At 40.2% G+C, this 10,935-nt stretch overlaps 1 protein-coding gene across 1 annotated transcript in view; it reads right to left on the reverse strand.

Annotated features, from left to right (window-relative positions):
• Nucleotides 1-6,354: 6,354 nt before the first annotated feature.
• Nucleotides 6,355-10,935, reverse strand: part of kcnq1.1 (potassium voltage-gated channel, KQT-like subfamily, member 1.1) — a 68,192-nt gene continuing 63,611 nt past the window's right edge. The window contains 4 exon segments of the mRNA XM_008287891.1: nt 6,355-6,624; nt 9,147-9,208; nt 9,316-9,362; nt 9,490-9,589. Of these exon segments, the coding sequence (XP_008286113.1) occupies nt 6,355-6,624; nt 9,147-9,208; nt 9,316-9,362; nt 9,490-9,589 (479 nt within the window).

Genomic DNA, 10,935 nt, shown 5'->3' on the forward strand with positions numbered 1-10,935 from the left:
TTTTTTTTTTTCAATGCAGGAGGTTGCATAAGGCAAAGTAGCTTCACTTTTATAACACATTTCATACACTGGTGTGTTACAGCATAGTTCTAAACTTAAATATAAAAATACATGTGAAAAAAAATTAAATGAACTAGATTTACACGTTAGAATTGCAGTTAAAAAATAATTAAAAAATAGCCAAAGTGTAGACATGAGATGCACAGATCAAACTATTATTTTAAATTAAGTTTTAAAATAATTTGCAGTCATTGCAGGGTAGAATAAGAGGTTTAAAATGAGGTTTAACAAGCGTGACAGAAGTATTCAGCCACAGAGAGATTTAGTAGGAAGATTGTGAAACCAGTGAAAGGGTTAAAGAACTGGAGCAATATTTCCTAGTTTTCATCATCAGGACTTCAGCAGCAGTATTCTGAATATGTCGACGTTATCAACCAGCTCCTTTTTAAAGTCCTGTGAAGACCTTTGCAGTAATCGAATTTACTTAAAATAAAGGCGTGGGTGAGCCTCCCAAGGTCTGGCTTTGACATTATTCCTGTGACTGGAGCAATGTTTTTTAAAGTGGTGAAAAGCTTGTAAAGTTATTAATTTGCTGTGGCCTAGACATTTAAATATAGGTCCAGGAAAAACACAGATTTCATGCTCGACTTTAAGCTCTGATAGATGGATTCAAGGTGAGAGCCGACCCTGCTGCCCTGCAAAGACCTTTTCCCTCCAAACACTCCATCAAGAACAAAGAAAGAACCACTATTATGTTCAAAGACCCTGAAGAAAACCGAAGGGGTAAAACAGTGCACCGTGGACTGACAGAAAGGAGAAAAAAGTAGCTGGAAAGGCTCTAAATCCTGTTTAAATGTGCACAGGACATGATTTTCACTCTGTTAATATTCATAAAAGACCTTGATTCTCGAGCTCTAAAAACCAAAGACAAGGTTTGAAATCTTTGTGTTCCAATAGACTCAGATCTCACCTTCAAGCCGTGTCAATACAGTCACCAGATCTGCTGGAAAATAGTCAGAATGAAGGGTTTTGTGTCCCAAAGAGACGAGGAAGCTCATTCATGCTTTTACTTCCTGTAGAGTTTTACAGCCGTCATGGCCTCTTAACTGGACTTCCCAAAAAGACCATTAAACAGCCGCAGCTCGTCCACGACCTGCAGCGAGGAAATGTGGCGGCATGAGAGGAAGAAACTAGCAAACAGAAAAAGTACATTTATTAACAAGCTGAATGCTGGATGACTGGAAGAGCCTGCAGAGTGAGCTGCTTAAAAACATGCCAAAGAATAAATTCAGTCTTTATGAAATTTACCTCAATCAAATAATTCTGTTGAACAAAGCAATTATTTTTAAGAACACAGCTTGAGCATTAAAAAAAAAAAAAAAAAAAAAAAAAAGCAGAAGGAAAGAAATAGTGGGCAGAATCCAGCAGCAGGTCGTTATTCAGGAGTGAAAACATTTACTCACCACTCGTAAACTCTCTGCAATTAGCAATGATGGAAAATGGTGTAAATTATTGTGTTCCTCCCACGACAGCCTGTGAAGGGAACCATGCTGGAGTTCAACCAGCTCGGCAAAAGTCTGGCAAAAGCCCAGCTCAAATAAGCCCGGCTCAAATACGCCTGGCTCAAATACGCCCGGCTCAAATAACCCCCGGCTCAAATAAGCCCGGCTCAAATACGCCCAGCTCAAATAACCCCCGGCTCAAATAAGCCCGGCTCAAACAACCTTGCCAAAACCCTGGCTCAAATAACCCCGGCTCAAATAACCCCGGCTCAAATAACCCTGGCTCAAATAACCCCGGCTCAAATAACCTTGCCACAACCCCGGCTCAAATAACCCCTGCTCAAATAACCCCGGCTCAAATAACCCCGGCTCAAATAACCCCGGCTCAAATAGCCCTGGTTCAATTAACCCCGGCTCAAATAACCCTGGCTCAAATAAGCCCGGCTCAAACAACCCCAGCTCAAATAACCCCAGCTCAAATAAGCCTGGCTCAAATGGCCCAGGCTCAAATAACCTTGCCAAAACCCCGGCTCATAAAACCTATATTTGGACATGCTGGGTAAATGCCCAATGCGGACTTGAGGTCTCAGCATCCACTTTAACCAAAGGAAGAACTTTTGCAAACCTCCACTAAACAGACAAATAACATGAAGCACACAGGAATCTATCAAACATCTGACTTCAGTCACTGTGAGAAGACAAACTAACTCCATCTTTAAAACATTTAAACAATCTGCATCGCCAACCTGAGTCCACGTGACAAACGGCAGCCATGTTGCCACAGGTGCTTTAAACCCCCTCAGGTAGGGGTGGTGGGCGGAGTCCCTTCTATGGTGGTGCGTTCAGGAGCCATCGGTGAAATTCTAAATTCACCAAGCGTTCCTGCTCCAAAAACAAAGTGGGAGACTGCACTTCTGAACTCCTCGCAGCAGCTTCCAGAAGAGATCTTAAAGTGCTGCTGCTAGTAAATAAATAAATAGTGAATCAGTGAATGGCCGAGGCCCAGAATACACCTCCGAGACGTTTAGAGAATACGAACCGGGCCTTTAAGCCGGTGGACCGGGGCCAGCTGCTGGAGTCCAAACTAAATAAAGTGAAGCAGCGTTTAGCCACAACTGGAACAAACTGCCAGAGCTTCTTATCTGAGGCTATTTTTAAATCCAGGTTAAAACACTTTTCTCTCTTCATGTGCCAGCGACTGAGCTCCAAAACGTCTGCTTCAGTTCTGTGCACTTTGAAGGTTCATGTTTTCTTTTATCAAATCTTTAATTAATATTTTAATCTTTCATTGTTTGGAGTGATTTGCTGTTTATTTTTACTTATTTACTGGTGTTTTTTATTTTTATTTAATTTTTTGCTGCTTTGGATGTTCTCTTGCTTTTAATTATGTAAAGCACAGCCAGTTGCCTCCGTATAAATAAACTCGCCTTGATCGATGACTTGAGAGAAAAACTGTGAAAACATTCACTTCTTAATGTGAAAACATAACTTCTTTAAAACCACACATTTCAAAAGAGACAAACTCTCACCGGAGCTGGAGCTCATTTGTTTTTGTCAGAGTCTCCCCTGAAGGCACCACAAACAGACACTTGGTGATGATTACCTCCATTTTTTTTTTTTTTTTTTAACTTTTTCTTTTTTTTTTCTGGTCCTACAGAAGAATCTTCTTCAGCTCTCACAGAATAAGTGAAACAATATTAACATGATGAAAACAGCGTTTGATTAAACGGAACCTTTTCAAGACTCTGAATCTGAATGTGAGACTTCTTCCCCGAGATGAATGCAATTAAATTTGTTATTTCAAATGAATGCGGGATATTAAATCAGAAGACGCTGCGGCTGCGTCTTCGGCTTCAACCTGAAAGAATTTTGAAGTGCTTAAAAGTGAAATAACGGATCCTTCGGGGAAATAAGAGGCTTCACGCGTCAAGGTTATGGAACTGATAAAAAAATATGCTGGAAAAAACCAAACTGCTGATGTGTTAACTAGAGCTGAATTATTTGAAAGACAACATCTTGGAAATTAATAAAGATAAAGGCATGAAAGTTTTGCTGTCATTTAAATTGATGTCATTGATTTAGAATCTGCAATAGATCAAATTATCTTTGATTATGGGTTTGTTAAATATGGAAAAAAATAAATAAAAGAAAAGCTGAAGCCGTCATGAGAAGTCCCATAATTGAGCTCACATTAACAAAAACAGTAAAAATGCAGAAGTCATGTCGGGATATTTTCTGAACTATGTTTACAATATGAAAATAAACATATAGAATCATTTTTAATATAAAATATTTGCTCACAAGAAGACAAAGTTGTTTTTAATCATTTCTCATGGCAGGTCGACAAGCGGTACCACAAGAGCAGGCATGTTGGTAGATATTTCAAAATGGTTTACCCAAATATAACTAAGGAAATTATTTACACTGTTTGATCGACTTGTCCAGTGTTGTAGATTCTGAATCAACGTCAAGATAAGAAATAACAGCGAAAATTTCAGGCTTTTATCTGTAACGGTTCCTGAGATATTGTTGTTCAAAACGGCTCAAATTTCAATGCCCTACAAATGTGATTAAAGTGGATTGACTGGCAGTTAAAAAATAAAATAAAATAGTAAAAATATACATGTATGTATGTATATTTATCCTGGAAAGCCATTTTAATTATCGATGCTTTCTCATACAAAAGTCTGAAGCGACTCAGAGATGATGGAGCAAAGGACCCCTGATGACCTGAGATGGATGATATTATATATTTTATATGATAGTTTTAATAATTTAACACAGATTAGCAGCAGAATACGTCAGTAAAAGTAATCTTCATGCATGTATGGAGCAAACATACAGCCTGTAGAGCAGCAGACTCACAGATTATGGCTAAAATACGCAATTTAAAACCATTTAAAAACTCTCACTTCCTTTATTTTAGTTGTATTTATAAGGCTCCAGTTCAGCTGACAGCATCATACAGACAAACCCAAAGTTTCCCGTGGACTCGGGGATCGCGTCCATCTGCTTCGACCAGATTTTATTTCTGGACATCATCTCGGTTCGACCACTTATTTTGGTATGTTCCTGATGCACAGGTCCTGACCGCCACTTTGGGAACCACTGAGCTAATCTCACAGTTCCTCTACGTTGAATGAAGCGTCGAAGTGGCGCATGAGGCCGCTCTTATTATTATTATTTGCCTGTTTAATTTTATTCAATTGCTGCCTACAGAGAGGCAAAAACATGGAACCAGCAAATAGTGGACCGTTGACAAGCTGCTAGCAGAAGGTTTGGTGCTCCGAAGCTCATTGTGTGTTCCAGTATCCACACTAACATACTACATAGTAGACCAGAAGTAGATGTAGTATGTCCCAATGTATAGGATGTCAAAAAATACCAGCATGTTGTACTACATCCAGTTGGATTTTGCAATATACAAGCTAGCAGGCTTTTCTGGCTTCACGGTGTCTCGTTGGAGAATAAAAGAAGTTTGAGCTTGAGTTGAACGTACAGACAGATTAATCCAGTAAAGGTTAAGGAGCAATACTTTGAGGAAGCAGTACGTCCCAGCTGCATGCACACTGCATTAAACATGTTGTGGGAGCAGCTGTAGTAGTGAAAAGAAAAGGCGTCAGTGTGGTAGCTCATTCATGGAAATGTCTCACTACTCCTAACTCCAAGCTAATCTTAAAACTAACAAAGCGGTGCAGCATGAGCAGAGCCGAGTCCTGCAATGGCCCCCACCTGCCACTCAAATCAGCCGCACCCTTAATTAACTTCAAGCCTTAATATAATTCAAACAGGGGGGTAATATAGAAATCCACCCCCTGTACAGCGATCATGAGCAGGGAAGTTAGCTTTAGAGACCAAAACTGGTTTTCGTACCAGGTTACAAACATACTTATTGTTACCTTAAAGTTGGATGTTTTAACATGAAGGTCAATGAGGATTGACTCCCTTTTGGAGTCAGCCCCAAGTGGCCATTGGAGGAACTGCAGCTTTTGGAACTTTTATTTCAGATTGAGGCTTTCATCTGTGTAGTAATGTGCATTTCCTCCTGTTTTTTGCTTTTTTGTGTGTCTCTTTCAATTATCTTCTGGTTGTTCTGGTTTCTTTGTGGTCATTTTGTAAGTCGATGAGGTCGGGTTTAGTAAATTTTGCATCGCTTTCCCTCCGACTGACACACATATATATATATATATATATATATATATATACGATCTGCTGGGATGAAAACACAATAAAAGCTCCACTGTACTTCAGAAATGCTTAAATAAATGCAGCATATATGGACAACACTGCACAACTCTTTAAAAAAAACAAACAGCATTTTTACTAAAAAATGTGGTTCAACTCGTAACAGAACAATCGACGTAACTTATCATTGCTGAGATCACATCCCGTAGACTTGATCGTCATTTTCATCAAACTTTTATTGCTGTAGAGGAACTTTTCAACACATTTAGGAAACGTGAGACAAAACTAAAACAGTGAAAACAGCATCTGATTGAACTTTTTCAAGTGAAATACTAAAATCAAAGGATCTAAGATAAATACAGCTTCTATCATTTTCAAACTATGACAGGATGTAGAATCACAGTACGGGTTGTGTTTGCAGTGTGTGTCGCATTAACCTGAAGAGGTTTCAAGTATAATACTCCAAAAAAAGAAAAAAACAAGGCAGCTAAGAGTCTAACATTACCATAAGATACATCCATACGTCCCACATCTCACGCTGATATCATCTCCACATCAGTGAGGCAGCAGGAGCTGCTGCAGGTCTGCTCAGACGGCAGGATGATGAAACCGCCCTCAATCTGATGAGTAAAAGAAGGGAAACTTCGAGGCTGTTTGGTTTCAGGTTTCAGCAGCTCTCCTCCTGACTGGCGGCGGCGGCGGCGGCGCTGAGGGGAGGGTTGGGGCCGAGCGCGGTGCTGGCGGCGTTGGAGGAGAAGGACGAAGGTGACGAAGACAGCTGGTCGTAGCTTGGCAGGCTGTCCTGGCTGGGGAGGACGGCGCTGGTCCGTCCAAGCCGCGGCCTCAGCCGGCCGTCGTCTCCACCGGCGTCCCTCTGGTCCAGCAGGAAGGCCAGCGACTCGGCGATTCGGTTCAGAGTCTGCTCCATGTGTGTTATCTGTCGGAAATATGCACGGATTAAATCAGGCTTTTATAAACCATTCAAGCTAAATGAGCATGTTGATTTGTTAAACAGGAGATAATATTACATCTTCAGCCTGTGTGTGATCTGTCAGACAGAGAAACAGGTGTTTGATAACCGAGGAAGCATAAAATGAAGTGAAATTCAGCTTAAAGGCTAAATTTATGAGCCTCACAAGATGATTAAATAGAAAATATACAGGATATTTACTGCATAAATAATGCTCTTTTGCTAATTTTTTGCTAGTTTTGTTGAACATATTGAATACTTTAATCTCTTTAGGCCAGAAAAATACTTTAAATGAAGCAATCTGAGCAGGAAAATCACTTTTGGATGCATATTTGATTGATCTTTTTCAGCCAAAGGGAACTCTGTGCACATCTATTGCACGAGGCAGGAGAGGGACGAGCACATCCAACAGGTACAAAACAGATTCCTGCACACCGTCTAACTCGTACTAATAAATTTAGGATTGCAAGTTAGACAGTGTGCAGGAATCTGTTCTGTACCTGATTGATCTTCTGCGGGAAAATTGCTTCGTCGGCACAAAAGCTATTCACAGAAGCACAGGAGACAATACAACTATTAGACAGATATACAGCAAAAAACACGCTGCACATCTAAAATATGAATATAATATAACACAGAAATGCATGTAAGGCTCAGAAATATATGTAACATAAGTATAGAAATAAAGATTTGTAACCTGTGAACCCCAAAACTCATCGACGGGTTTGAAAAGCACGTTTGTTTTTTTGTTTAAATCACAAAAATGACATCATCTATCAAAGCCAGATAGCGTAAAAAAGCCAGATTTTAAACTTTCAAACAGTTTTCAAGCAATTCATTTGTGATGTGACAAAATCTAACCTTAAAATCTTAATATTTCATCAAAAATCTTTTCATCCTAAAAGTCTCCGTTGTAAAAAATGACAAAAATAAACCAGTTGTTCAAACTGGATTCTAAAGAAATGCAGCATAATGTGCAAATTTAGCTGTCAGGTGTGACAATCTGCTGGTATTTCACAATAAAAAGACGAGCATTAAAAAGTCTAAATACATGATCACGTGCAGGAGCGCTGCTGGAGTCCTGGAGGACGGAGGATTACCAGGTTTTACTGCACACTTGAGCATTATTATAACATTTTATGGGTTTATTGCACAGAATTACATGTCAGGAACAGAACATAAAGGCGTATTTACTGCCGGCTAACGAGACGCAGCAGAGAGACGATGTAGGAGCCCGTTAACTGACACCGCCGCCGCTATTAGGCTTCTTTTTATTTGATAATCAATAAAGAAGAAAATCACTTCCTTACTCACAAAATGCATTACATTTATGAAATGAATTGCATTTGATTATTCTATCTATGCGGTTGTGGGGGTAAATTACGGCCGTTTGTGAGTCAACGTTTGTGTTTTTCTTTGTTTCGCCGCCTCTTTAGACACGTTTGTCTCTTTGTGCAGCAGAACTGGCACACACTCTTAATCCTCTGGACCCCGAGCACTTTCTGGGTGGGTTTTTTTTTAAACTCCTGTCACATTTTTCCTCACTGTGGGCTCATTTTTCACTACAATATAAAGTCCTGCACCTCTTTGGAAGCAGCACAACCACGGCTGGAAGTAGAGAGAACTCAGAAATGCCCTCTGGGCGGCACAACGCAGTCGTAACGCCATAAATCATAAAAAAAAACAAGGAGAAAGTACGGCGGAGTTTCTTCATTTATTTTGTAAAGATGGAAAACACCTGGAATTAACAAGTAAAACTTTTTCCAAGTGCAGCTGATGTTGTTAACACTGGACTCTGCAGATATTTTACATTTTTAATTGTTTACATACTATCTGCTTTGTGTAAACGCGGCGCAGTTCAACCAAAAAGTTCCTGAATTTTTGTCACATGACTGTTAGTCACAGCTGAGTCATTAATACCTTACTAGAAGCAATGAGAAGTGCAGAATTACTTGTTTTTTACAGAATCTGACGAATGTACACGCTTGATTTTTAATTAAATTTTAAAATGACTCATGTTTTGATTAAATGCTACAATTTTAAGCTTGATTGGATTAATTTCTCAGAACAGCATGTCACAGATGAGCGACTCAAGGACTGCCAGAAAGGTAAGGAAGTGACAATTATTTCTGTTTTTACAGTTTCTGGTTCTGATAAATGGGAAAGTTCTGGCGAAAACATTCCCCGGCAGGTTTAGGGGGTTGTTGAAAGTTTTATATTCAAATCAACAATAACAGGGTCGCATGGACACACAAACATCATTCACATCACGTAAATAAAGCCGGTTAAACATCACTGTCCCAAACTGTTCCCAGATACAGTTTATTTAAATGAAATATGAATATCCTCTCTGGAGAGAAATCTCATGAGCTGTTCTGTCGCAAAAGTTTAAATTACGAGTCCAAGAAAAACACGGTGAGATTTAAATATTTGACTTTCACAAAAACGCCAACAGACGAGCGAGCGGCTCGAGTTTCACAAAAACCCACCTTGTCCTCCATCCTGTTGAGTCTGGATCCGATGGAGCTGGTGCCTTTGTCTTTGGCTCGGTCTTCGCAGGTAGATGGCGGACAGGTGAGCAACAAGGCAGGAGGATTAGCTCTGTGGTTTGCTCCGTAGTTAATGTATTTCTGAGAGAGCAGCCGAGTGATTAATTACCTGAACCCGTCTGGAACAACGTTATCTTCCCTAAAGACTGGTCCAGTCTGAGGGAAACAATGGGAAGTCAGGAGATTATTTACACTCTCTGTGTGTTTCCGCTCTCATCCCGCCGCTCACTTTGTTTCTTATTGTCAGACAAAAAAAAAAACAGCATCCGTTAGAAGAGTTTACCTTCTCTGGAGCTCCTTGATTCGCACCATGAGGTTGAGGTGACCCTGGGAGTACTGCTCGATCACGTCTCGCACGTCGTACGGCTTGCGAGCTTGCTGCGGCGGGAAAAGCAAACGTTTCAGATCGTTGCGTCAAGTTTTTTTGCCTCGAGGCGTTTAAAAGTTTACTTATCGCACATCGGAGGAGCGGAAAATAAAGTCTCACGTGCTTGTTGTCGCTTCCAGTTTGCACGAGTTGTGAAGTCTGGAGGCCTGATAGCAACATTAATTTGTACTCGTGTGATAAAATATTAGATCATTTCAGCTGATAACTGCTGCTGCTGCTGCACTGAAGCTGCTGCAACGAGCTGCAAACCAACGACAGTGTCTCCTGGATGACGCAACACGTCCAGATGTTTGTGAGCAAAACTTTTAATTATTTCTACTCTCAGAAATCCTGTTTTTGTCCACACTATTTTGGTAACGAGCACACCGTTGCCATGGAAAAGAAGCTGGTCAGGAGGCAAATCAGTGCAAAAGTGAATTTGTTGTTGGAGTTCTGAGCCCAATAAATAACAAACCGCCCACAAAGAAACTGGGATTTAAAAGTGAACCGGCTTCGGTTTGATCAACAACACCAGCTGATTTAATCACGGCATGAGCAGGATCTTTGTATTTGATTTTCCTCGTGCAGTAGCGGAGCTCTGAGGATGTGGGTGGGAGAAGCTGAGCGAGCTGACTGTGTTTGTGTGTCTGTAGTGCGTCGTGTTATGTAACGCTGTATCGTTTGTGAGTGTGTGTGTTTTAGGTTTTGGGAAATTGAGATGCTACTTTCCAAAGGGAGGGGCGTCCTTTTGAATAAAATTCAAATTCAGAGTGTGATCTTTAGCTCCCCTCCATCCTCGGAGGCCGATGCTACTGAATTTTAAGCTCTGCTCAAATGCTCTGTTGGAGTCGTGTCTACCTCCAGGTTTTGTGTCTTTTAGTTTTTCTTGTTTAGTTTGTTTTTGTGATGACTTCCTGATCATTTCATTTGCTTTTACTTCTGTTCTTTTCCCCCATTTTCCCTCCATTTTGACGATAAGTTTCACTCCATCAGGTCTGAGTTTGTCTTTGTCACTTCGTCCTGTTTTACTTTTTGTCTTGCTTCTGATTTATTCTGGGTTTTATTTTAATTTTATTTGAATCAGCTTTTTGATTTGAACTTTTTTCTCCTTTAACACCCGTCGCTGATGTCTGCATTCAGGGCCCTAATTAACGGACTCTTGGCAGCTGGAGCCTTCGATAATTTAACAAAGAGAGTCTTTTTAAACAGAACAGATCCTCCAATTTCTCTACTGTTCCCCTGAGGATTATAAATATATAGAACATGACATTATATGATGTATATAGGGCTTATTTATTGATAAATCAACCCTGAGTTTGTTGGTTCTCTGAAATGTTAACGTTGGAACACTCCTTAAACCTT

This window comes from Stegastes partitus, unplaced genomic scaffold (assembly GCF_000690725.1).
Source record: "Stegastes partitus isolate 25-593 unplaced genomic scaffold, Stegastes_partitus-1.0.2 Scaffold527, whole genome shotgun sequence".
In the NCBI taxonomy this organism is placed as follows: domain Eukaryota; kingdom Metazoa; phylum Chordata; class Actinopteri; family Pomacentridae; genus Stegastes; species Stegastes partitus.